The sequence below is a fragment of the Muscardinus avellanarius genome (assembly GCF_963383645.1).
Source record: "Muscardinus avellanarius genome assembly, chromosome: Y".
NCBI lineage: Eukaryota > Metazoa > Chordata > Mammalia > Rodentia > Gliridae > Muscardinus > Muscardinus avellanarius.
This window is the reverse complement of record NC_137809.1, coordinates 9,537,352-9,565,115: the sequence shown is the minus strand read 5'-3', so window position 1 is coordinate 9,565,115 and position 27,764 is coordinate 9,537,352. Positions and strand designations below refer to the sequence as shown.

General features: G+C 40.8%; 1 protein-coding gene across 1 annotated transcript; it reads right to left on the bottom strand.

Annotated features, from left to right (window-relative positions):
- Positions 1-11,491: 11,491 nt before the first annotated feature.
- XKR3 (XK related 3) lies at positions 11,492-26,115 on the bottom strand (the record flags this gene model as incomplete). The annotated part of the gene is made up of 4 exons (XM_080719662.1): positions 11,492-12,162; positions 23,501-23,754; positions 25,781-25,793; positions 25,974-26,115. The coding sequence occupies 4 exons, from the start codon at positions 26,113-26,115 to the stop codon at positions 11,492-11,494; spliced, it is 1,080 nt and encodes a 359-aa protein (XP_080575788.1).
- Between the last annotated feature and the right edge of the window lie 1,649 nt (positions 26,116-27,764).

Below are 27,764 nucleotides of genomic sequence, written 5' to 3'. Positions count from 1 at the left end.
TGTTTTTGGATTAAAAATTTTAAATTGTTGGCTATATTATTTAATATGGCTATATAGCCCATTGCAGTTTTGAATTGGTAGTATTGTGAAGTGTTCCAGACCACCATTGGATTCTTTAACTCAAAATTCAGATATTGACTTTGAGAAAACTTCAGAAAACATTTTTATGGTATGCAGAGAGGTGATATCATTATTGCAAAAAACCCAAATGAGCCAGGCGTGGTGGTGCACGCTTGTAATCCCAGCATTGGGAAGGCAGAGACAGGAAGATCACACAGGTTCGAAGCCAGCCTCAGCTACTTAGTTAGGCTGCATATATCCCTAGTACCACACACACACACAAAAAAACCCAAATGATCCCAAATCGACTATTTGTAAAAGATTACTTGGTTTGAAATCAAAATTCTTATAATAATCTGGTTTCTTTAATAGCCACAGTATGTATCAATGGGTTCTATTTTATTAGAAGGTGAAAATCTACAGATTTCTCCAAAATCTAGGTAATATGGATTAATTAAAAGAATGAATCTTTAAGATTTGGCCTGAGTAATTTTGGATTTCTCTGTAACATCCCAAATTGCGACAAATTTTCTAATGACTAATAAACATTTTTTCTTTTGACTTATTTCCCTGTTCAAGTGAATCACTGCAGTTTAAAGCCATACTCATCAATAAATTACTCGCTACTAAAAAACAAACAACAAAAAACTGTAATAACAAAACTACTACCAAACAATACTTAGGAAACCAAACCATACCTTTTGCTACAACCATTCAAACAGCCAGAGTACAAATTCTATCCAGAGCAAGTACATGTACAGCCTTCAGCAATGAAAAAAGTAACCATACATTTAGGGCAACATCTTAGAAATTCAAATAGAAAACTCAGCAGAATCTACTGAAGAGCTAACTGCAACAATTTTAGTAACCAACCCAGGACATTCACACACTTCTACAACAACTATCCCAGAAAATTAAACCACTTCTCCAGTCAGGACATCTAACCATACTTCTGCAGCAACCAATTAAAAAAAAGTGTGTGTGTGTGTGTGTGTGTGTGTGTGTGTGTGTGTGTGTGTGTGCACGCGTGCGCGCACACATGTACACGTGTGTACAATATATACATACACACACACACACACACACACACACACATATATATATATATATATATATATATATATCCACAACACCTGAAACTTCCCACCACCTCTATAATTACTGCAGAAACTAGCAAGAAAGCTGTCAACAGCCAGTGGGGAAAAGAGGCTTTGTGGCTTGGTCAGCATTGAAACTTAATGCTACTGACAAAACTAAGTGGAGGAAGAATGAAGATGAAATTATAGAAAACATTTTGGGAAACTCTAACTCCAGTTGCATGGTTCTGGCATCATCTTTGATACAAGCAATACTCAGCACTAGACTCTGAGTACCCAGCCTTCAATCAATATATGCAGAATGGATGAACAGAAAGCACAGTACCGGTGGAATAGGATAAAAGATGCTGAGATTAAGTCGAGGAAAGAATGAAAAGGTGTACAGGAATGGCCTTGAAGTATACCCAATTTCTATTCTGCCACCTGCCAAGAGCTATGCCTATTTTTTATGACATCCTCAAATTGTTCGTCATGGCAGCATCCTAAGTAGAGTTTGTGGTATGACAGTGTTACTGGTCTCCTTCTCATCTTCTCTACTTGCTTAGTTTAATAGTCCTGTCATAGCTTCCTAGAAAAAGCCTGGTAGACAAATAGAGCTTTCTCTGTATTACCACTGTCTTTACTCAGTCTTCAAAGTCTGAAGAGTCCTTTTTGTAATGTCGAAATTGAGTTTGGGATCACAAAGGAGGCAAACACCAGCCAAGTTATTAAAATAAAAACTCTTTATTTTGTATTTTATTATATATAATATATATATATATATATATATATATATATATATATATATATATATATATATATATATATATATATATATTGTACTGGGGGTAAAACCCAAAGGCTTTCTACATCTGGGCTATATTCCCAGACCTATTTTATATTATTTTATTTTGAAACAGGGTCTCACTAAGTTGCTGAGAGCCTCACTAAGTAGCTGAGGCTGGCTTCAAACCTATGCAATTCTCCTGTCTCCACCTATTAAAGGACTCTTCAATCAACCGGCATCTTCGGACAAGGTCTGCTGACCTTAGGGGAAGGGATTGATGACTGAGCAGCAGAGTCATGAGGTCAGCAGAGTCAGAGTCGGTCAACAGAGTCTCAGTTGGTTGACAGGCCATGTGGGAGGAGGAAGCAAGGGTAATTATGTAGCAGGGGTCTTGGGGTGAGGCTAGCGGTGGGTCCTCTTGTGACATCTGCAGTCTTGGGGCATCTGGAGTCTGCCCCGAGATGTCTGGAGTCTTGTGACACCTGGAGTTTCACAACATCCCCATTCTAGCTTCCAGGGTTCCACCTCCTGTCCCCATTGAGGGGTCCCATGGGGAAGGGAGGCATCCAACCTATCACTTTCAAGAATCCTGAAAATCCAAATGAGTGAGATAAGAGATACCTATACAGTAAATCAAAGTTTGGAGTGGAACTGGGCCCAAGATCACTGGCCTAAGGTACCTAGACAGGCTCTGAAAGGTCAACTGACTTAGACTAACGGCTCAGGGAAGGCCCTAAATTTACAACTTTTCTTGGGACAGAATATACAAAATACATATTTGTAATTGTCTTCAGCAGTGAAAAGTAGAAAAAGTTTGGTAACAGTACTGATTACTGTTTGTGGCTGAAGAGGAAGCACCAGGAGCCTTTTCTTTCTGTATAGCAATTTTTCACAAATTGTAATGCTCACAGTTTTCTCCAGAGGTTCTACACTGGAAGATATTGTTTCTCACCTTTCACCTCTAATCTCACCTTTAACATCCAGATGTCATGTAATAGGGCTCCCAAACCGCATGGGAGCAGGCACTACAGAGTTCACACTGAACCCCAGACAAAACTGAACAACAGAAAAGTATTAACTAGGGATCTTGAGAAATAAGAGTATGTAGAAACTAGAGATATCCAGCTTAGAATTAAAAACTCTAAAAGAGGTATCTTAGGTGAGCTCTCTCTTAGGTTAAGCCCTGGAGCACAATCAAATAAGAAACTGAAAGCTATCTTTATTGAAGCTAGAAAAAGGATCTTTAAAATCTCTGCCCACCAAAGTCTGTCCAGTATTCCACAGCCCTCATTTCTATATCCTATTTCTAAAGTGAGTCGCCATAGTGCTGATTGCCTCTGGACATCTAAACTGACCAGGATATAAATAATAGGCTATCAATGATCAACTATTCCACAGTAGCCAGAAATGTTTTCATAGTAACCTCTGAGAGGAATAGAGAAGAATGGGGCCCTTCTTTCTGAAAAGCATCAGAGGAAGGGAAATTCCCATCCACCCTCTCCCTAAATGCATTAGTTCATATCTCCCAGAGATAAGCAAATGCCATAATCTCTCTCAAATCTAATCCATTTCTTCTAATCCTCATTTATTGCTCTGGTCCACTTCTTTAAACAAGTAAATATATACAGAATATTTTCATTAACTATATGCCAAAGGAAAAATGCCTCTGGGTTCAATTCCCAGTAAATATATACGTGTGTGTGTGTGTGTGTGTGTGTGTGTGTGTGTGTGTGTGTGTAATATATAAGATATATATGTGTGTATATATATTTATATGTATATATGTATACATATATATACACATACATACATATATACATGTATGTATATGCCCATATATACATATACATTTTTATATATACACACACATATACATATATTTTTTAATATATGGATAATCTAGACAAAATGCTCTGAAAAAACTAAGTGTCAATATTAGAGGAAAAAAATGAAATAAAAACCTGAGTTACAGGTGCTTTTACAAATAAGTTCTAGCAGCTAGACGTGGTGGTGCACATTTATAATTCCAGTACTTGGGAGGCTGAGACAGGAGGATTACAGGTTAGTGGACAGCCTCAGGCACTTACTTGGTGAAATCCTCTACAACTTAATGAGATCCTGTTTCAAAATAAAAAATAAACATTAGCCGGGCGTGGTGGCGCACGCTTGTAATCCCCGCGCTTGGGAGGCGGAGACAGGAGGATCGCGCAGGTTCGAAGCTAGCCCCGCGTGCTGGCTTAGGAGAGCCTGTTTCCAAATAAAAATGCAAAAATAGGTCTGGGAATGTAGCCCGGAGGTAGAAGGGATTCCAGGAACCCCAGTACCACCAAAATAAATAAATAAATAAATAAATAAATAAATAAATAAATAGATAGATAGATAGATAGATAGATAAATAAATAAATAAATAAATAAATAAATAAATAAATAAACAAACATTAAGACTGAGGGTGTAGCTCAGAGGTAAAATGCCCCTGAGTTCAATCCTCAGTACTGAAAAATTAAAAATTGAGTTCTAGGGAGATCAAAAATATTTAATTCTAAAAAAGAAAAACATGATTCTAGGAAACCAAGGAAATCTACATTTACAAACCAACCAAAATGCAAGACTCCAAAATAAAATACAAGCTAGTTAAAAAATGAAGTGGTGCACGCTTGTAATCCCAGCATTTGGGAGGCTGAGACTGGAGGATCACCGTTCATGGACAGTCTCAGCTACTCTGCAACTTAGTGAAAAATACAAAATAGGGCAGAGGGTATAGCTTGGAGGTTGAATGCCCCTGGGTTCCTTCCCCAGACCCCCCCACACACAAACAAAATGAGGTTATGAAGAAACAAAATACATAAATAACACACACATCTGATTTCAATAAGGCAACAAATATATATGTATGTGTTTGTGTGTCTCCAATAAAATAAAACAACGGACATAAACCTGTCCATTTACAAAGAATATATGATCATTTATGTAAAAAATGTTTAGGAATCTATAAAATTGTCTAGAACAAGTGAATTTAGAAACATAATAAGACACAAAGTCAACATATAAAAACCAATTATCCAAGAGCATAGAAGATCTCCTTTCATCTCCTAAGGTCACTGACTTTTTTTCAGGGTTTTATAATTTTCTTATAGAGATCTTTTACCTCCTTGGTTAGGTTTATTCTTAAGTATTTTATTTTTTGTGGGATATCCTGAATGGATGTATTTTCTGGATTCCTTTTTTTAATAAATTTATGGTTGGCATACAAAAATGTCTCTGATTTATTACACTGATTTTGTATACAGACACTTTATTGATTCTACTGATCTGTTCTAAAAGCCTTTTGGTTGAATTTGGGTCTTCTCTAAGCATGGAACCAGCCAAGATGTCCATCCTCAACAGATGAATGGATTACAAATCTGTGGGATATGTACACAATGGAATTTTACTCAGCCATAAAGAACAAAAAAATTATGTCACTTGCAGAAAAATGAATGGAACTGGAGAATATTATACTATTATGCTAAGTGAGATTAGTCAGTCACAAAAAGTAAAATATTGGATGCTCTTCCTGATATGCAGAAGTTACGGAGAAAATGGGTCATAGGAGGAACTCTAGATGAAGGAGAAACCATAGATGAGTAAATAAGGCGACCTAACTGATAGGGATGAGGGGAGGAGGGAATGTACATGATGTACATTCACAAACATATCAAAGTCAATCAGTAAGCTAAACAGAAGAAGGAGGGAAGAAATAGGGTGGGAAGTATGGAAATGAAATGAGTGTGATGTGTGCATGTATGCCTCTACCATCTTGTACCCCATATTAAGATGTATAACTATAATGCATCAATTAAAAAAAAAAGAAAACCACGCGCTTGTAATCCCAGCATTCGGGAGGCTGAGACTGGAAGATCAGGGTTCGCAGACAGCCTCAGCTAGTCAGGCCCTCCGCAAGTACTGAGATCCTGTTTCAAAATAAAGAATAAAAAATAAGGCAGGGGCTATAACTCAGAGGTTGAATGCCCCTGGGTTCCATCCCCAGACCTGCAAAAAAAAGTTGCATTTTATATATTAGTATCATTTAGAAAGTGAAAGGTTAAAATTAAAATTATGCCAGGTACAATGGTGCATGCCTATAATCCCAGCATGTGGGAGGCTGAGAAAGGAGGAATACAGGTTCAAGGGCAGAGTCAGCAATTTAGAGAAATCCTATTTCAAAATAAATATAAAATAGGGCTGGGGGTATAACTCAGAGGTAGAATATTCCTGGGTTCAATCCTCAGTACCACAAACAAATGAATACATACATACATACAACATACATACCATTAAAAGTAAAGTAGAGCCAGGCATAGTGGTCTATAATTCCAATACTGATGATGCTGCAACAGGAGGATCACTGGCTTGAGGCCAGCCTCAGCAACCTAGCAATACTCTTTCCAAATGAAAAAAACAGGGATGGGGATATATCTTGGAGGTAGAATGCTTGAGTTCTACCTTCAATATCAAAATAGAGTAAAGTAAGAGGAGTGATATTAGTACAATGATAAAAGAGGTGATCACTTCTTTGTATCCCCACAAAGCACACATGATAGTAAGAAATTCACACCCAATCACAGATGAAATCTCTTTGTGGAACTCTTGGAATTCAGATAGGTCATAAAATCCTAGTAAAACCCAAGATATAGAAGGGTCAGTTGGAGAGTGCTAAGACCTGCCATTCATGCTCATGAACACCCACAACAGCCCCATTTCCAAAGGAGTTAGCTATATCCCTGTTTATTCTTGAGCCTACCACCAAAACCATCTGTCAAAAGGTCCAAGAAAATCACACACTAATACATGGGCAATATTTAATATTGGTTTGAATAGTAGACCAGAGAGCTATCCTGTAACTCAGTACCAGCACCTCTTACTTACAACCTTACCCATGCAAAGAACTGATAGAAGACAAACCATTCTGACCAAAAGATGCTTGCTGAGCTCCTCAAATCCTGGAAATCCCTTTTAAGGTATTCACTCCTATTTCCATGAGTCAATGAGAGATTTTAACTGTGAGGGTAACAATGGGCAGCCTCTTTGACTGTGCCACTATGACAGGCTTTCTAGTCTTCATCTCATGGCAATTCTGAAGAGGACCATAATTAACTCCAGACCCTCTAAGGTAGAGCCTGAGAGCATTCCGGGTGGCATAGGGAACCTTTCAGAGATAAATTCATCTGTGTCACCATGACAGGCTTGCCAACTTGTATATCAAAGTAAAACCAGAAGAGATTCAAGCCTCTTATTATCACTATTCCACACTATTATCAGTATAATTACCAAGCTTGTTCAGGAAAACTTTGGTAGATCCACCTTGACAGCCTTTATCCCTTAGCAATCATGAAAAATATCTTAAATATCAGGTTGCTGAGGTCCTCTCAGCAAGTAATTTTTTTTTTTAGGTACTGGGGATGAAACCAAGGGACATTTTGCCTCCAAGCTACACCCTCATCCCTATTTTTTATACTTCCTTTTGAGACAGGGTCTCAGTGAGTCTAACTACAGAAAGATAACTATTCATTATCTGAGAGACAGGCTTAATAATGTAAGTTTTGACTATTATCCTAAAACAACATATCTCTCTCTGGTTCAGGCCATCTCACCATGGACAAAAACATAAACAAGAACAGTATGGTCAACACAGGGACACATGAATTGAACCCAGGAGCATCCTACCTCTGAACTACAACCCTAGCCTTATTTTTATTTCTTTTTTGAAATAATCTTGCTAAGTTGTGAAAGACCTTCCTAAGTACTGGACATGAACCTGTGATCCTAATGTCTTAACCTCCCAAGTATTGGAATTACAAGTATGTACCACTACACGTGGCTTAGCCAGCTGATCTTGACAAAAGTACCAAAAGCATACACTACAAACAAATCAAACTTTTCAACAAATAGTGCTGGGAACACTTGGTTATACATATGTAGAAAAATGAAATTAGACGCCAACTTCTCATCCTGCACAAGGGTCAACTCAAGATGTATAAAACCTAGAAATTAGAGCAGTGGCTTTGCAATTATAAAGAGAACATAGAGCACATGCCTGTAATACCACTTGGAAGACATAGAAATGAGGATCCCAGGTTTGAGGCTAACCTAGGCAAGTAACAAGACTCTCAGCAACCTAGAAAACCTTGTTTCAAAACAAAAATAGGACTGTGGGTATAGGTCAAAGGTAAAATGCACCTGGTTTTGTTTGTTTGTTTGTTTGCAGTACTGGGAATGGAAGCCAGGAGGATTCTACCTCTGAGCTACACCCCCAACCCCATTTTTTACTTTTTATTTTTGAAACAATCTCACTGAGTTGCAAAGGGCCTCCCTAAGAAGCTGAGGCTGTCCACAAACTACGATCTTACAGTCTCAGTCTCCCAAATGCTGGATTACAAGCATGTGCCACCACACCCAGATCCTGTTTTTAACATCCAGTGTCAAACAAAAGGAGGAATGGAGGGAGGAAAAAAGAAAGAAGGAAGGAAGGAAACAGGACTTTCTAACATGTAAGCACTGCTAGAGAATTCCTCAATAAGACACACAAAGCTCAGAAAATAAAAATGAGAATCAATAAAAAGAGATGATATCAAATTAAAGTTTCTGTGCAGTAAAGAAAGCCATCAAAAACTTAATAGAGCCAGGCGTGGTGGCGCATGCTTGTCATCACAGCATTCGGAAGGCTGAGACTGGAGGATCTGGGTTCGCAGCCAGCCTCAGCTACTTAATGAGGCCCTTTGCAACTCAGTGAGACCCTGTTTCAAATAAAGAATAAAATATAGGGCAGGGGTGTAGCTCAAAGATGGAATGCCCCTGTGTTCCATCCAAAACCCACAAAAACAAACAAACAAAAACTTAATAGAGAGCCAGGCATGGTGGTGCATGCTTAAATCCCAGTGCTTGGAAGGCTGAGACCGGAGAATCGTACAGGTTCAAAGCCAGCCTCAGCTACTTAGTAAGGCCCTTCACAACTCAGTGAGACCCTATTTCAAAATAAAGAATAAAAAGTAAGGCTGAGGATGTAGCTCAGAGGCAGAATTCCCCTGGATTAAATCCCCACTACTGCAAACAAACAAAAACAAGAAAATACAAGAGAGATAAGTAGAGTTTAAAAAAAGGGGGGGGGTGAATGAGAGGCAAAGAAAGGAGATAAAAAGATATGGCTGAGGTAATTAAATTTATCATCTGAAGTACTTCAGAGGCTAAAAGGATTACAGGTTCATGGCCAAAATTAGCAATTTAGAGACTCTGTTTCCAAATAAAAAAATAAGACTGGAGTGTATCTCTAAGGTAGAATTTCTTGGTTTTAATTCCCAATATAAAAAATAATATTTTTAAAAAGCCAAAAATAAACCATAAAGTGTTGAGAGAAATATAAAATTTCATTTTAACTCATTCTAACATGATTTCTTTTAATAAAAGTTTTGTGATTTAACACCATATGGTGCTGCTTTTTGCTAATCAAAGTTCAATGAAAGGAACCTTACCCTAATATAAATGTTATCATTTTTCTAATATTTCTCTTTCAGCCAAGTGTGGGGATACACATTTCTAATCCCAGATACTTAGGAGGTTTAGGCAGATTGCAAGTTTGTGGACAGACCTTGTGTCAAAAAAAAAAAAAAAAAAAAAAGGGTTAGGGATGTAGTTCACTGGTTGCTTACCTAGCATGTGTTTACCTGGGTTTAATCCCCAAAACCTTAAAAAAATTTTCAAAAATATTTTTTTTGCAGGTCTGGGGATGGAACCCAGGGGCATTCTCCCTCCAAATTATACCCCCTGCCCTATTTTTTATTCTTTATTTTGAAACAGGATCTCACTGAGTTGCGGAGGGCCTCACTAAGTAGCTGAGGCTGTCCAAGAACTGAGATTCTTTTCAGTCTCAAGCCACCCAAATGCTGGGATTACAAGTGTGTGCCATAACGCCCAGCTCTCAAGTTATTCTTAAGTATAAAATAAAACCTGAGATAATAATACACCTTGGGAATTAAAAACAGGACTTCATACATACTAGGAAAACATTCAACCACCAAGCCACACACCCACAAGCACAATACTCTTTTGGAAGGGTTAATGTTCAGATAATTTATGTTCTAAATTACAAATACCAATGGCCATATTAAAGATATACACTCCAAATATGTACACAGGGAAAATGGATTATGATTATGTGTCCTAATCAGATTAACCTTCCCCTCCCCCATTGCTGGGCATTGAATCCTGGGGCATGCTATCTCAGAATATACTCGAAGACATTTTTATTTTTAAAAAAGGGTTTCACAACAGGTATGGAGGTACACACTGGTACTCTCAGTATTTGAGAGAGGCTAAAACAGGTTTGAGGCTAGCCACTGCTAATTAGTGAGGCCCTCTGCAACTTAGTGAGACACTGTTTCAAAAATAAAGAATGAAAGCCTGGGTGTGGTGGTACATGCTTGTAATCCCCGGGTTTGGGAGGCTGAGACAGTAGGATCATGCAGGTTCGAAGCCAGCCTCAGCTACTTAGTGAGGCTCTCAGCAACTTAGTGAGACCCCGTTTCCAAATAAAGTACAAAATAGGTCTGAGAGTATAGCCTGGAGGTAGGAAAAACCCCTGCGTTCCACTCATAGTACCACAAAAAAAAAAAAAAAAAAAAAAAAAAAGAATGAGCCGGGCATGGTGGCTTACACTTGTAATCCCAGTATTTGAGAGGCTGAGACAGGAAGATTGCACAGGTTCAAAGCCAACCTCAGCTATTTAGTGATAGGAGTGTATGTAGCTTGGAGATAGAATGCCCCCAAGTTCAATTCCTCATACCACCAAGATGTAAAATGAAATTAAAATTAATTATGATGTGAGACTATAGTGCTCCAATAATGAAATTAAAGTTAATTAAGTGAAAAAAGGATCTTGCTAAATTACTGGATTTAGCAATTTACTGCAATTCTTTAGTCTCAGCCTTCCAAGTAGTAAGATTACAGGTATACACTGCCAAGCCTGGCTCAAATAGACATTTAAAAACTAATTCTTAAACTGGGCTTGGTGGCTCATGCTTATAATCCCAGCATTCAGGAGGCTGAGACAGGAGGAATGCACAGATTTGAAGCCAGCCTCAGCTATTAGTAGTGAGGCCCTTTGCAACTGAGTGAGACCCTGCTTCAAAATAAAGAATAAAGAAATAGGACTAGTGGTGTCACTTGGAAGGTACAATGCTCCTGGGTTCCATCCCCAGTACCCCCCCCCCAAAAAAACACTAATCCTTAAAGTTAGAAAAATAGAAGTTAATTCCTTAAGTTGAGATAGAGTTCAAAGAACTATACATTCACAAGAGAAAAACCAATTTTATTAGCAACTGCTTCCAAACTTTTGCTGCAGATGAAAGTTAAGGTCACATTCAGAATCTCTGATCATTATTCTGTGGAAATCCTGTTTTTGTTTTATTTTTATTTTTAATGAATAGCACATACTTTCTTGAATGAAAATACCAAGTTCTACTCAAGGAGTGATAATAACTTTTCAGTTGCTACTTTAATTTTTTAATTGACTCTTCTCTAGGCGTTTATGTAATATTACATTGCTTCAGGCTGATTTTCAGTATGTTCTGGTAATGCTTTGTCTGACCAACCTGGATGCAAGTACTGATAGAAGATGAGCATAAATCCAATGGATAATACATAGGTAATAATGAGCTGAGTAGCAATTAATGAGTCACAGCAATTCAACAAAGTTTTCCCACCAAAAAAACTAAACACCAAAATCATTATCACATTTTCTATAAAACGAAAACTATAGTGTAGGATTCTATGAACCCACTTTGGTCTTCTATCAATTATTTCCTCTTTTGACAATTGCAGTTTCACTGCTGACCAGCAGGTTAAATTGATGACAGTATTCACTATGGTGATGAAAAGAAATATCAATATTGTACCCACTGAATTGGAATTACTTTTAGTGTGGCCAGGAAGATGGGCTTCACTTCTCCAAAATTCCAGCCATGGTACCAAAAATAATATGACAAACACGATAAAAAAAATAGGCATGCTCTTTAGCTTCAGAGTTGCGGCAAAAAATGCTACAGTCACTATACGCGAGGTAATCTCCAGGCTACGCCATACCAAGATACAGATGAAATCTACAGCCTTGAGTTTAATATTAGTATTGTACTTCACCTGGATGGTCAGAATATTGCAGAGAATGGCGCCATAGGTAACTGATATTAAGGAAACTGTCATCAGCAACGCTATTAAAAATAAACACAGAAATTAATATTAGAAAACTTTTTTTTTTTTTTTTTGGTGGTACTGGGGTTCCTGGAAACCCACCTACCTCCGGGCTACACTCCCAGACCTATTTTATACTTTTTATTTGGAAACAGGGTCTCCTAAGCCAGCACAGCTGGCTTCAAACCTTCAAGATCCTCCTATCTTTGCCTCCCAAGCGCAGGAATTAAAAGCCTGCGCCACCATACCAAGCTAAAGAAAACATTTTTGATAAATGACACTACTACTCTATTTTGAATTTGTCATCTTAAGGTATACTCTGTTCAACCTGCCTGTTTTTGCTGAATAGAAAATCATGCCCTTACTCAAGTAATCAGGGATATAGTAAATAAGTTCATAAAAACATATATTCCACTGGGTGTGGTGGCACAAATTTCTAATCCCTGTGCTTGGGAGGCGGAGTCAGGAGGATTATGCAGGTTCGAAGCCAGCCTTGCTGGCTTAAGAGACCCTGTTTCCAAATAAAGTAGCCCAGAGGAAAAAGAGTTTCCAGGAACTCCAGTACCACCAAAAACAAACAAAAACAAAAAAATGAAAAACAAAAAAAAACATATATTCCACCTGAGAAAATAAACAATAAATAGATAAATATGTATAAACACACACATATACAAATATTGCCTGAATGAAAAGAATGGCAGAGATGAAACTGAAGAGACAAATTCAAATCTTATCCTGTATTCTTTGAATGGACACAGAAACATTTAAATTTTAAAATAAACATCATCTGAATTACACTTGGAGCACACTTGTAACCCCAGCACTTGGGAGGCTGAGACAGGAGGATCGCGCAGGTTCGAAGTCAGCCTCAGCTGCTTAGTGAGGCTCTCAGCAACTTAGTGAGACCCTGTTTCCAAATAAAATAGAAAATAGGTCTGGGAGTATAGCCTGGAGGTAGAAAAGCCTCTGAGTTCTACCCCCAGTACCACACACACAAAAAAGAACTGTTCCTTACCCCCCCCCAAAAAAAAATAAAACAAGCAGAAGTTTAGGTAAAGTAGTATTACAAGAATGGAATGTGAGGAAGATAGCAATTTCTAAGTCAGCTTCAGCAACTTAGAAAGGCTATCCAGCAATATTGAGACCCTAATTCCAAATAAAAACTTAAACAGGGGTGGGAGTATAGCCAGGAGGTAGAATGCCCCTGGGTTCCACCTCTAGTACCACCAAAAGGAATTAAATAAAAATAAAGAATAAAAAATAGCACTGGAGTATAGCTCAGAGTAGAATGCCCCCTCTTTCAGCCTTTATAATAATAAAATAAAATTGCTTTTGCTTATAGCAGAAGAGTTCTGGCTATTCTTTTCTAAAGTAGCTAAGAACCTGCGGCTACATCTCACACTGTTACAGTAAGATTTTCTTTTTTTTTCTTTTTTTTTCTTTTTTTTTTTTTTTGGTGGTACTGGGGGTGGAACCCAGAGGCTTTCTACCTCCGGGCTATACTCCCAGACCAATTTTATATTTTATTTGGAAGCAGGGTCTCACTAAGTTGCTGAGAGCCTCACTAAGTAGCTGAGGCTGGCTTCGAACCTGCGCGATCCTCCTGTCTCAACCTCCTAAACGTGGGGATTACAAGCGTGCGCCACCAGGCCCGGTTTACAGTAAGATTTTCATCAACCAATTTGAATGCTGTTTGAAAAACAAATACAAAGTAGGGCTGAGAGTGTAGCTCAGTGGTAGAATACCCCTGAGCTCAATCCTCAGTACTATAAATAAATAAATAAATAAATAAATAAATAAATAAATAAATAAATAACCTAAAAGTTCAATTATAGAAAGTGAGAGTTAAAACAACAAAGTGAAATTCCACAATAGCAGAGAAAAAATAGGAGAAATAAAAAAGTTTACAAACCAGGTATGGGGGCGCATGCCTATAATCCTAATATCTAGGAGTTTGAGGCAAAAAGATCACAAGTTCAGAGACAGCCTCAGCAACTTGTGAGGCCCTGTTTCAAAATACAGAATAAAATATAGGTGGGTATAGGTCAGAGGTAAAATGCCCATGTTCAATCCCCAGGACCCCATACACATGCAAAAAAAAAAGTTACAAATTATAACACTAATCTAGATATATTATTTATATGTAATATGCTTATATAAATGTATAAAAATATTGTGTACATCAAGTACTTCCATGAACTTGACAATACTATAAACAATTAAAATATTTTAAAATTATATAATTTTTAAAAGTCAATAAATTATTTTATCTTGCCAGTTTACTTATAAGGAAGCAAATAATTAAGACCCTTGTCAAGAAAAGAAGTTAAAGGACAAGCATGAAAGACAGACCATCTATAGTGTATTGTACAATGACTCTTTTACTAATGTAAAATAGCACAAGAAAGAATAACATTAAAAAAAAAAAAACTGCACAACCCAGGCACGGTGGCACACACTTTGTAATCCCAATACTTGGGAGACTGAAACAGGATTGTGCAGGTTGGAGGCCAGCTTCAGCTACATAGTAAATGTCTCAGCAACTTAGTGAGACCACATTCCAAATAAAATATAAAATAGGTCTGGAAATGTAGCCTGAAGGTAGAAAGCCCCTGGATATTATATCCGGTACCAACATCAACAACAACAACAGAAATGCACAGACTACATTTGGAGTTTATGGTAAACTTATATGTATTTATTTTAAATGTTAATAATTAGTAAAATATTTACTAACAACAGATACCACTAGAGATCATTCCATTTCAAAACAAAACTATTTAATAATTTATATAAATGCCATACTTTATACTTATTTTAAATTAATCACTGAAGAATATATAACTGAATAATTCCAAGATACATAAAAACATTATTCCAACTAGGTTTTTTTTTTTTTGCAGGTCTGGGGATGAAACCATGGGGCATTCGACCTCTAAACTATACACCCTGCCCTGATTTTTATTCTTTATTTTGAAACAGGATCTCACTAAGTAACAGAATGCCTAAGTAGCTGAGGCTGTCCACAAACTGTGATCCCCTGGTCTCAGCCTCCCAAATGCTGGGATTACAGGGTGCTCCATCACGTCAGCCTTCCAACTAGTTTTAAATTGCTGTCTAGCCAGGCAAATTGGCACAAACATGTAATCCCAGTACTCAGGAGGCAGAGATAGAAGGAAAACAGGTAGGCAGTCATTATTAGTTACTTAGTCAGGCCTTGAGCAACTTAGTGAAACTGTTTCAATATAAAGAGTAAAATATAGGACTGGGAGTGTAGCTCAGAGGTAGAATGCCCCTTGGTTCAATTCCCAGTACCAAAACAACAAAAAAACAAAAAAACAAAACAAAAAAAAAAAACTACTTGTCCAGCAAGGTGAGATGAAAAAACCTATAATCCCAGTACTTTAAATTCTGAGATGGAAGCCAGGCGTGGTGGCACACGTTTGTAATCCCCGTGCTTGGGAGGCTGAGACAGGAGGATCGCACAGGTTCAAAGCCAGGCTCAGCTACTTAGTGAGGCTCTCAGCAATTTAGTGAGACCCTGTTTCCAAATAAAATATATAAAATTGGTCTGGGAGTATAGCCCAGAGGTAGAAAGCCTCTGGGTTCCACCCCCAGTACCACAAAAGTAAATAAATAAATAAATAAATAAACAAATAAACAAATAAATAAATAAATAAATAAATATTCTGAGGTGGAGGATCCCACGTTAGAGGACAACCTCAGCAAATAGTGAGACTTTCATCAACTTATTAAGAACCTGTGTCAAAGCCAGGCGTGGTGGTGCACACTTGTAATCCCAGCATTTGGGAGGCTGAGTTAGGAGGATCCCAGTTTGAGGATAGCCTCAGCTACTTAGTGAGGTGCTTTGCAACTCAGTGAGACCCTTTTTCAAAATAAAGAATAAGCCGGGTGTGGTGGTGCACGCTTGTAATCCCAGCATTCGGGAGACTGAGACCCGAGGATCGCGCTTCCCGAACAGCCTTAGCTAGTGAGGCCCTCTGCAACTCAGACCTGGTTTCAAAATAAAGAATAAAAAATAGGGCAGGAGATTTATCTCGGAGGTCGAATGCCCCTGGGTTCCACCGCCAGACTCGCAAAAAATAAAAATAAAAATAAATAAAGAATAAAAGATAGGGCTGGGTGTGTAGCTCAGAGGTAGAATGTCCCTAGTTACATTCCCAGTACCGCAAATAAATAAATAAATAAATAAATAAATAAATAAATAAATAAATAAATAAGACCCTGTTTCAAAATAAAAACAAAACAGGGCTGTGTAAAATAAAAGAGCTGGGGGTGTAGCTCAGAGGTAGAATGTCCCTGGGCTAAATCCCTCATTCAATAAATAAACAAATAAAAAAATAAAACATTTTTAAAAATTTGCTGTCTATGCTCATTTATTTCATTGGCAAAACATTTTAGACTAAAAAATGACTTTACATAGATAGCCCATATTATTACAGTTTTAAAAACTGTAGTTATGCCATGGTGGCACATGCTTGTAATCCCAGCATTTGGGAGGCTGAGATAGGAAGATCATGGTTTGAGGATAGTCTCAGCTACTTAGTGAGGCCCTTTGCAAGTAGTGAGACCATGTTTCAAAATAAGAAAAAATAGGGCTGGTGGTGTATCTTGGAGGTAGAATGCCCCTGGGTTCCATTCCCAGTACCAAACAAATTAAAAAAAAAAAAAACTGTACTTATCCCTATTCTGTTATAATACAGATAAATGCAGAACCAACTTTCCTCAAAAAAAAAAAATTTGTAATTTATTTTTTTAGTACTGAGGATTGAATCCAGGGGCCTTTTACATCTAAGCTACATCCCCAGTCCTATTTTTTTCTCTTTATTTGGAAACAGGATACCACTAAATTGTGGAGGGCCTCACTAAGTAGCTGAGGATAGCCACAAACCTGCAAAATTCCGGTCTCAACCTCCCAAATACTGAGATTACAGGTGTGTGATAGGTCAGGTCACTCCCTTCCTCCATGAGAACCCACAGCCAGGACAGGAGGTGAAACCCCAGAAACCAGAGCAAGGATACTGTGAGACTCCTGACAACACAGGGAAACTCCAGACATCTCGCAGCCAACTCCAGACATTGTACATCGGAAGACTCCAGATATTGCAGGACCACCATTCCTATTTGCTGCTAGCTTCACCCCAAGACCCCAGCTACATAAATACCCTCACTTCTCTGCCGTGTGACTCTGAGTCATCCGTCCCTTCCCCCACGGTCTTGAAGATGCCAGTTTTAATTAAAGAGGTCTTTAATAACTTGGTTAGTGTTTGCCTCCTTTGCGACCCCCAACTCAATTTCAGTGTTACAGTGTGCACCACCACACGAGACTCTTAACTGTTTTAAATTTTTTTTTTAACTGTATTTTTTTTTTTTTTTTTTGGTGGTACTAGGGATGGAACCCTTCTACCTCCGGGTTACACTCTCAGACCTATTTTACACTTTTAATTAATTTAGAAAAGGATCTCTTAAGCCAGCGTGGCTGGCTTCAGACCTGCACGATCCTCCTGTCTCCACCTCCCAAGCGCGGGGATGACAAGCGTGTGCCACCACGCCCGGCCTATGTATCATTTTAAATACATCTCTGGAATAATATATTATGTAAAATCTACATTTTTACTAATATACTAGGATTTTTATCACTAAGTACTATGTGAATATATATTGTCAACATAACCCACATTATGATGTGAGACTACAGTGCACCAATAAAAAAAAATTCAATTTTGTTTTATTTGTGTTGGTAATCAACCTCTGCCTATTTAGCTAACTTATTCTCTTGTTCATCCTTCCTCTTTGCATAGTCCACTAAACTATTAGGAGACAAATATATGTATATATATATATATATATATATATATATATATATATATATATACACACACACACACACACACATATGTGTGTATACATTTGCATATGTTTAAATATATGTAATATATACATTATATATATACATACCTGGCGTGTGTGTGTGTGTGTGTGTGTGTGTGTGTGTGTGTGTGTAAAACAGAGGAGCATTCTACCTCTGAGCTATACCTGCAGCCCTATTTTTTTTTTTTTTTTTTTTTTTTGGTGGCACTGGGGATTGAACCCAGGACATTCTACCTCCAACAGGGTCTTACCGAGTTGCAAAGGGCCTCACTAAGTAGCTGAGGCTGTCTCCGAACCTCAATACTACTGTCTCAGCCTCCCAAATGCTGGGATTACAAGTGTGCACCACCACACCGCCTGGCTCCAACCCTCCATTTAACTGTTTATTTTGAAACAAATTCTTACTTAGTTGGAGAGTGCTTCACTAAGTAACTGAGGATTGCTGCAAACCTGTCTCAGCCTCCTCTTTCAGTCTCCCAAGTACTGGATTTCCAAATATGCTCCACCACACCTGGCTTTCTGGTGACATTTTTTAACTTTCTATTTCAATGATAGATTTACAGAAAATTGTAACAATAGTATAAAGAGATTCTGTGTACATTAAGCACACATTTCCCCTCAGGACACATTTTACATAGTCCTGCATAATTATGCATAAAGAAATTGATATTTATTTTGCATGTGAATCATTCCATTTGTTTTTTCTACGCATAAATGGATAACTAATCAAGATTCAGAAATGGAGCTAGGTGTGATGGTGCACACTTGTAATCCCGGCATTTGGGAGGTTAAGACCAGAGGATCATGTTTCGTGGACAGCCTCAGGCTACTTAGTGAAGCCCTCTGCAATTCAGTGATACTGTTTCAAAATAAAAAAATAAAAAATAGTACTGGGGGTGAAGCTCAAAGGTCAAATGACCCTGGGTTCCATCCCCAGTACCACAAGAAAGAAAAAAAGAAAGAAAGAAAGAAAGAAAGAAAGAAAGAAAGAAAGAAAGAAAGAGGTGTTTCTAGGTAATTTTATAGATTTTTATGATCTTATATACACTTACCTTTCACAAATACTATTTATATTGTTAGGAGTAATGCTGATTTTTGTTTTTTGTTTTTGTTTTGGCCATACTAGAGATTGAACCCAGGGGCATTCTACCTATGAACTACACTCCCAGCCCTATTTTTTATTTGGAAACAGGGTCTCACTGAGTTGCAGAAGCCCTTAATAAGTAGCTGAGAATGGCCATAAACCACAATCCTCCTGGCTGGAAGTAATGCTATTTTGAAAAATCAGATTGTGGGAAAAAATATATTTCAAGAGAAAACTTAATCCTTCATCTGATATTTAAAATACTATGCTTAGACCCCTGGAGAAACCAGGCCCAGTAAGACGCTGGGTTCTGGGCGGGGGTCGCGGGTGGGGCATGCCAGATGGGGCCCGGGTCGTGGGACTCTGGGCCCCTGCCGAACTGCGCGTAGCACGCCAGACCCCTGGAGAAACCGAACCCAGTAAGACGCTGGGTTCTGGGCGGGGGTCGCGGGCTGGGCACGCCAGATGGGGCCCGGGTCGCAGGACTCTGGGCCCAGGGCCGAACTGCGCGTAGCACACCAGACCCCTGGAGAAACTGGGCCCAGAACAGAAAAAGATAAAGAAAAATATCGGAGAGGTGGTAAGAAAGCCCTTATGGATGCCAGGACACTAGAGATGCAGACAAAACTTATCTAAATGCACTGGAACTTATGGAAAAATTCGCCGTGAAAGAGGACTGCTATTTCTCTATATTGTTAAGAATCTCAGACATCACATATAAGGAGAGAGTTTAGCGGAGACCAAGGAGAAACGCGGTGTTGAAAGAGTTCTCCGCGATGGTGGTGGAGACTTGTATTCAGGAGAAGCAGAAACCGGATCTTACCAACTTTATTTTTTTGGAGAAATTACACCAAATGTCGAATGCTACCATCACGCATGCTTAGGAACACTGGACAACATTCAGAGTGGAAAAAGAGCCTGGGAAGGATTTGAAACGGTGGAGGCAGTGGCAATGCCAGTGGCCAATATTCGGGGGAGGCAGAGATCCGATTCATTACAACTGGAACCTTTGAAATAATAACCACAGAGACAGTGATCGGAACCTGCTGAGGGGTTAGGCGGGCGCCGGGGCCAGTGGCCAACATCGGAGCTTGCTGTGAGGCAAGGCCACTACTGAGGCCTCCGTGGCCGGGATTGGAACCTGCAGAGGGGTTAGACCGATGCTGGGACCAGTGAGGCTGGCATTGGAGCCTGCCATGATGCAAGGCTTGTGCTAGGGCCTCCGAGGTAGGGTCCGGAACTTCCTGAGGGGTTAGGCCGGTGCTGGGGTCAGCAAGGCCGGCATCGGAGCCTGCCGTGAGGCAAGGCCAGTGTTGGGGCCCCGGAGGACGGGACTGGAGCCTGCTGAGGGGTTAGGCCCGTGCTGGGGCCAGCGAGGCTGGCATCAGAGCCTGCCATGAGGCAAGGCCGGTACTTGGGCCTCTGAGGCCAGGATAAGAGCCTGCCGAGGGGTTAGGCCGGTGCTGGGGCCAGTGAGGCCGGCATCGGAGCCTGCCTTGAGTCATGACCAGTGCTGGGGCCTCCGAGGCCGGGATCGGAGCCTGCCGAGGGCTTAGGCTGGTGCTGGGGCCAGCGAAGCCGGCATCGGAGCCTGCCTTGAGGCAAGGCCGGTACTGGGGCCTCGAGGCCAGGATAAGAGCCTGCCGAGGGGTTAGGCCGGTGCTGGGCCAGCGAGGCCGGCATCGGAGCCTGCCTTGAGGCAAGGCCAGTACTGGGGCCTCGAGGCCAGGATAAGAGCCTTCTGAGGGGTTAGGCCAGTGCTGGGGCCAGCGAGGCCGGCATCGGAGCCTGCCTTGAGGCAAGGCTGGTACTGGGGCCTCCGAGGCCAGGATAAGAGCCTGCCGAGGGGTTAGGCCGGTGCTGGGGCCAGCGCGGCCGGCATTGGAGCCTGCCTTGAGGCATGACCAGTGCTGGGGCCTCCGAGGCCGGGATCGGAGCCTGCCGAGGGGTTAGGCCGGTGCTGGGGCCAGCGAGGCCGGCATTGGAGCCTGCCTTGATGCATGACCAGTGCTGGGGCCTCCAAATCCGTGATCGGAGCCTGCCAAGGGGTTAGGCCAGTGCTGGGGCCAGCGAAGCCGGCATCGGAGCCTGCCTTGAGGCAAGGCTGGTACTGGGGCCTCTGAGGCCAGGATCGGAGCCTGCCGAGTGGTTAGGCCGCTGCTGGGGCCAGTGAGGCCGTAATCGGAGCCTGCCGTGAGGCAAGGCCGGTACTGGGGCCTCCGAGGCCAGGATAAGAGCCTGCCGAGGGGTTAGGCCAGTGCTGGGGCCAGCGAGGCCGGCATCGGAGCCTGCCTTGAGGCAAGGCCGGTACTGGGGCCTCGAGGCCAGGATAAGAGCCTGCCGAGGGGTTAGGCCAGTGCTGGGGCCAGCGAGGCCGGCATCGGAGCCTGCCGTGAGGCAAGGCCAGTACTGGGGCCTCCGAGGCCAGGATAAGAGCCTGCCGAGGGGTTAGGCCGGTGCTGGGGCCAACGAGGCCAGCAGCAGAGCCTGCCATGAGGCATGACCAGTGCTGGGGCCTCCGAGGCCGGGATCGGAGCATGCCGAGGGGTTAGGCCGGTGCTGGGGCCAGCGAGGCCAGCATCGGAGCCTGCCGTGAGGCAAGGCCGGTACTGGGGCCTCCGAGGCCAGGATAAGAGCCTGCCGAGGGGTTAGGCCGGTGCTGGGGCCAGCAAGGCCGGCATCGGAGCCTGCCTTGAGGCATGACCAGTGCTGGGGCCTCCGAGGCCGGGATCGGAGCCTGCCGGGGGGTTAGGCCAGTGCTGGGGCCAGTGAGTCCGGCATCGGAGCCTGCCTTGATGCATGACCAGTGCTGGGGCCTCCAAATCCGGGATCGGAGCCTGCCAAGGCGTTAGGCCGGTGCTGGGGCCATCGAGGCCGGCATCGGAGCCTGCCTTGAGGCATGACCAGTACTGGGGCCTCCGAGGCCGGGATCGGAGCCTGCCGGGTGGTTAGGCCGGTGCTGGGGCCAGTGAGGAGGCATCGGAGCCTGCCTTGAGGCAAGGCCGGTACTGGGGCCTCTGAGGCCAGGATAAGAGCCTGTCGAGGGGTTAGGCCGGTGCTGCGGCCAGTGAGGCCGGCATCGGAGCCTGCCGTGAGGCATTAACAGTGTTGGGGCCTCCGAGGCCGGGATCGGAGCCTGCTGAGGGGTTAGGCCGGTGCTGGGGCCAGCGAGGCCGGCATCGGAGCCTGCCTTGAGGCAAGGCCGGTACTGGGGCCTCCAAATCCGTGATCGGAGCCTGCCAAGGGGTTAGGCCCGTGCTGGGGCCAGCGAGGCCGGCATCGGAGCCTGCCTTGAGGCAAGGCCGGTACTGGGGCCTCTGAGGCCAGGATAAGAGCCTGCCGAGGGGTTAGGCCGGTGCTGGGGCCAGCGAGGCCGGCATTGGAGCCTGCCATGAGGCTAGGCCGGTGCTGGGAGCTCCGAGGCCGGGATTGGAATCCTGCCACGGAGTTAGACCGGTGCAGGGGCCAATGGCCAGCATCGGAGCCTGGCGTGAGGCAAGTTCACTCCTGCGGCCTACAAGGTCGGGACCAAAGCCAGCTTAGGGGTTAGACCAGTTCAGGGGCCAGCGAGACCAGAACTGGGGCCTCCCATGAGGCAAGGCCGCTGCTTGAGCCAGCGAGGTCTGGATCAGTCCACTGTGTAGCCAGGCCACTACTGGGACCATCAAGAGTGGGATTGGTACTTGCAACGCAGCATGCACAGAGAAATATTGCAGAAAATATAAATCAGACGCTTCTCTTAATCAGCAATAACTAGGAGGAAAAGGGCAACAGGAAGAGGTTGAGCTATAGAAAGGGCCCTATAGTGAAGCAACTAATGTGACCAATCAGAGGGTATGTGATACTGGAGGATGGAGCCTCTTTAAAAAGCAGGAGGTACATAAACAAATGTATCAAAGTAAATCACCAAAGAAGCCTGGGATGGAGGGAGGGGGAGGGGATGGGATGGGGGCTGGAGGAGGGCTAATTGGATGATGTGTGCTTGTATATCCTCTCAAGTCTTGTACTCCAATGTGATTGATATATGACTACAATGCACCAATTTTAAAAAAATAAATTAATTTAAAAATAAATAAATAAATAAAATTAAATATAAAAAAATAAAATAAAATAAAATAATTTCTTAATCCAAAAAAAAATAAAAAATAAAAAAAATACTATGCTTAATTTAGCCGTCAGATAATAAATAAATTAAATTTTCATGTCTTTTTTTTAGATTTAGCAGCACATATTTATACTTTCTTTACCAAGGATATTCACATAAAACTAACATTCAGTGTAGTCATCTAGAAATAAACATTTTAACCTCTCAATTTCTACTATCACATTATTATGCCCTATCTACTTTTGTAAGATTTTCTGAATCAAATATCCCAACTTACCTCTACCCAAAAGCCATTCTTTTATGGTGACAGTGATATATAACTGAAAAGTCAATTGTAAAACAGAACCAAAAAAGGCCTGGATAACTGACATGGCCTTGAAAGCTTTGCACTGCATGAAAAGATCACAGATTGAGTGAATAATCTCCCTTTTCATCATCATCTGTCGCCTGCTGGTGCTAACTTGAGCATCTTTCTTCTTCTCTTTGAGCTTTTTCAACAATATATAATAACTTATAATGGCCTGCAAACACCTGTTAGAATAAAATAATATCCAAGCTTTAAAAATCATTAATTAATCTAATATACTCTTTCTCATCATCTTAGTTATTTCTTGTTTTAATGTCAAAAATAGTACATAACATGATTTTATAAAAAGATTCGACTATAATACATAAATCAATTTGCTTCTTGAAAGTTATTTATCATTTTAAAATTTTTTTTTCTTTTTTTTTTTGCACTGGGGATTGAACCAGTAGAATGCACTGAGCATTCTACCTTTCAGCTACACCCCAGCTCTATTTCATTTTTATTTTATTTTGAAACAGGGCCTCACTAAATTGCTGAGGCTGGGCATGAAATGGTAATCCTTTCTTAGCCTCTCAAATACTGGGATTACATGTGTGTGCTACCATGCCCATTTTAGCATTCTCTTAACACTGCAGTTTTCAAATATAATATAAAAACCCCAAAACTAAGTGAATCCAGGCAAATACAAGTACTCTGTGGGAGGATTTGACGGCAAAATAGTTTTGGATTTTGTTTGTCTGTTTGTTTTGGTGTTTTTGCAGTTCTGGGGATGGAACCCAGAGGCATTTTTATCTCCGAGCTACACCCAAGCCCTATTTTTTAGTCTTTTAATGGTTTTTGTTTGTTTGGTTGGTTGGTTTTGGGGGGAGGGTTGTAGTACCGGGGATGGAACCCAAGGGCATTGTACCTCCAAGCAACACCCCACCCTATTTTTCAGTCTTTTTATTTTTAAAACAGTCTCACTGAGTTGGTCTCACTGAGTTGTGAATGGCCTTGCTAAGTAGTGAAGGCTATCTAAAAACTATGATTTTCCAGTCTCAGCCCCCCAAATGCTGGGATTACAAGTGTGCACCATCACACCCAGCTTCAAAATAGTTTTTAAGAAATGTCCAAAATGCAATTAAATTAATTGGATGTTTATAAAATTATCACAAAATACAAATAAAAAAGCTATCATGAGTAAGAAGTATAATCACAAGGTGGGTACAGTGGCATGTCAGTAAGGCCAGGACTGGGAGACTAAAAAGGAAGATTCAAAAGTTCAAGATCAAGCCGGGTGTGATGGTACACACTTGTAATCTCTGAGACAGGAGGCTGAGACAAAAGGATCACAGGTTTCCAGCCAGCCTCAAGTATTTAGTGAGGCCCTCCACAACTTTGTGAGACTCTGTTTCAAAATAAAGAAAATAAAAAATAAAAAATAGGGCTGGGGGTATAGCTCCGAGGTATAATGCCCCGGGATTCAATCCCTAGTTCACAAAGAAAGAAAAGTTAAGACTTACGCAAGACCTTGTTTCAAATTTTAAAAAAAATTTTTTTTAAGGGTTGGGTAAATCAGGTGTGGTGGTGCACACTTGTAATCCCAGCATTCAGGAGGATGAGACTTGAGGATCACAGTTAATGGGCAGCCCCAGCTACTTAGCAAGGGCCTTTGCAATTCAGTGAGACCTTGTTTCAAAAATGAAAAGACTAAAAAATAAGGCTGGGGGTGTAGCTCAGGGGTAGAATGCCCCTGGGTTCCATCCCCAGTACCACAAAAAAAGAAAAAATGGTGGGGGTAAAAGACTTATATTTTATTCTTTATTTTGAAACAGGATCTCACTAAGTTGCAGAGGGCCTCAGCAAGTAGCTGAGACTGTCTGCAAACCGCAGTCCTCTGATCACAGCCTCCTGAATGCTGGGATTACCGCATGAGCCACCATGCCCGGCTATCATAAGAAATTTATATAAAAGTGATTATGATAAAAAAGTTTTCACTACTGATAGCTAATTGGCTGAATGAGAAAAACAATATAAACAATACAGACCCAAGCATGGTGTTTAAAAACATAAGAAAATAATGTCTCATACCTATTTATATTTCATTGCAAGTAATGACAATCACATTTCAAAAGTATGAAAATTAATAAAACTAAAAAAATATTTTATTAGAGAAACAATTATTATTATATGCTTAACTTTGGTAATCTAGAATGTATATTCAATTTACTTTTAAAACAACAAATAAATGAGAAATACAATTTCACTTACCTCACTATAGGTCCTAAAAGCAAAATGTATGAAAACATTAAGATAGCTTTTTTTCTGTTCAAATCTTTGAGGAAAACTGTGAGGATTATTTGGTCCAAAACTGCCCCCAAAAAAAGGAAAATGGCAGTAAACAACATCCAGAAAGTGTCATTATTCCTTCGATACATCTCAACCATATAGAAAGCACAAGCACCTTCACCACAGTAAAGAACAGTTGAAAAAAGAATGCTAAATGGAAACTGTATGTGGGACCTGCGGACAACAGTCATTTCTTCTTCCAAAGATGAAACTTTGCCTGTACTTTCTTCATCAGGCCCTTCAAACTCTGACTCCATTCTTGAGGCCCTGACAATTCAAATTCTTTTTATCAATTAATCCAGTGATATTCAATCCAATTAGTGGCAAATAATATTCTGTTAAATACAATATTCAGAGAAAATATTAATAAGAAAATATATATAATGTAGGATTCTATACAATTCTACATATTACTTAGGAAATACTGAATCACAATGTGCCATTACCATATCATGTCAGAAAATTTTGTTACAAATAGACAGGCCAGGTGTGGTGGTGCACACTTGTAATTCCAGCATTTGGAAGACGGAGAGTAAAGGATCTCAGTTCATGGCCAGCTACCTAGTGAGGCCCTTCACAACTCAGTGAGACCCTGTTTCAAAAAATAAAAAGACTAGGCTGAGCGTGATGGCACACGCTTGTAATCTCAGCATTCAGGAGGCTGAGACAGAAGGATTGTGGTTTGCAGCCAGCCTCACCTATTTAGTGAGGCCCTTTGCAACTCTGAGACCCCGTATCAAAATAAAGAATAAAAATAGGGCTGGGGGTGTAGCTCGGAAGTCGAATGCCCCTGGGTTCTATCCATAGATAGATAGATGATAGATAGATAGATAGATAGATAGATAGATAGATAGATAGATAGATAGATAGATAGGCAGACAGACAAGCCGGGTGTGGTAGAGCATGCTTATAATCCCAGTTGAAAGGCTGTGACAAGAGTATCACAGATTTGAGGACACCTCAGCAAATAGTGCAACTCTCATCAATATAGGGAGACCCTGTTTTGAAGTAAAACTAAAATACAACTTGGGGTAGAGTTCAAAGGTAGAATGCCAAAGTACCACAATAAAAATATATTTTTTTAATGGTACTGGGGATGGAACCCAAGGGCCTTCTAACCTATGTGCTACACTCCCAGACCTATTTTATATCTTATTTGGAAACAGGGTTGCTGAGAGCCTCACTAAGAAACTAAGGCTGGGTTCAAACCTGTGCGATCCTCCTGCCTCAGCCTCCCAAATTCTGAGATTACAATTATGTGTCACCATGCCTGGCTACAATAAAAAAAAATATTTAAATTTTACTTAGCATAATATTCTCTAGATCCATCACTTCCTACAAGTGAGAAATGTTTTGTGCTCCTTTATGCCTGAGTAAAATGTTATTGTATGAGCCAGGCATGCGTGGTGGTGCACATTTGTAATCCCATTATTTGGGAGGCTGAGTCAGGAGGATTGTGTAGGTTCAAAGCCAGCCTCAGTTACTTAGTGAAGCCATTGCAACTCAGTGAGAGCCTGTTTCAAAATAAAGAATAAAAAATAGGCCTGGGTGTCACTGGGAGGTAGGATTCCCTTGGGTTCCATCCCCAGTACCACAAAAAAAAAAAAATCTATTGTATGTATATACAATATTTTCTACATCCAGTTATCTGTTGATAGATGCCTGAGTTGCTTCCATAACTTGGCTATTGTGAATTATGTTGCAATAAATATGAGTATCCATGTATTATTACAGTACTCTTACAATATGTTCTTTAGGAAAAGTACTAAGAAGTGGTATAGCTAGGTCATATGGTGGTTTCCAGTCCTAATTTTTGAAGGATTTCCAAACTAATCCCCAAATGGCTCTATTAATTTAACATTCCACAACAGTGCATAAGAATTCCTGTTTCCCCACATTATAACTA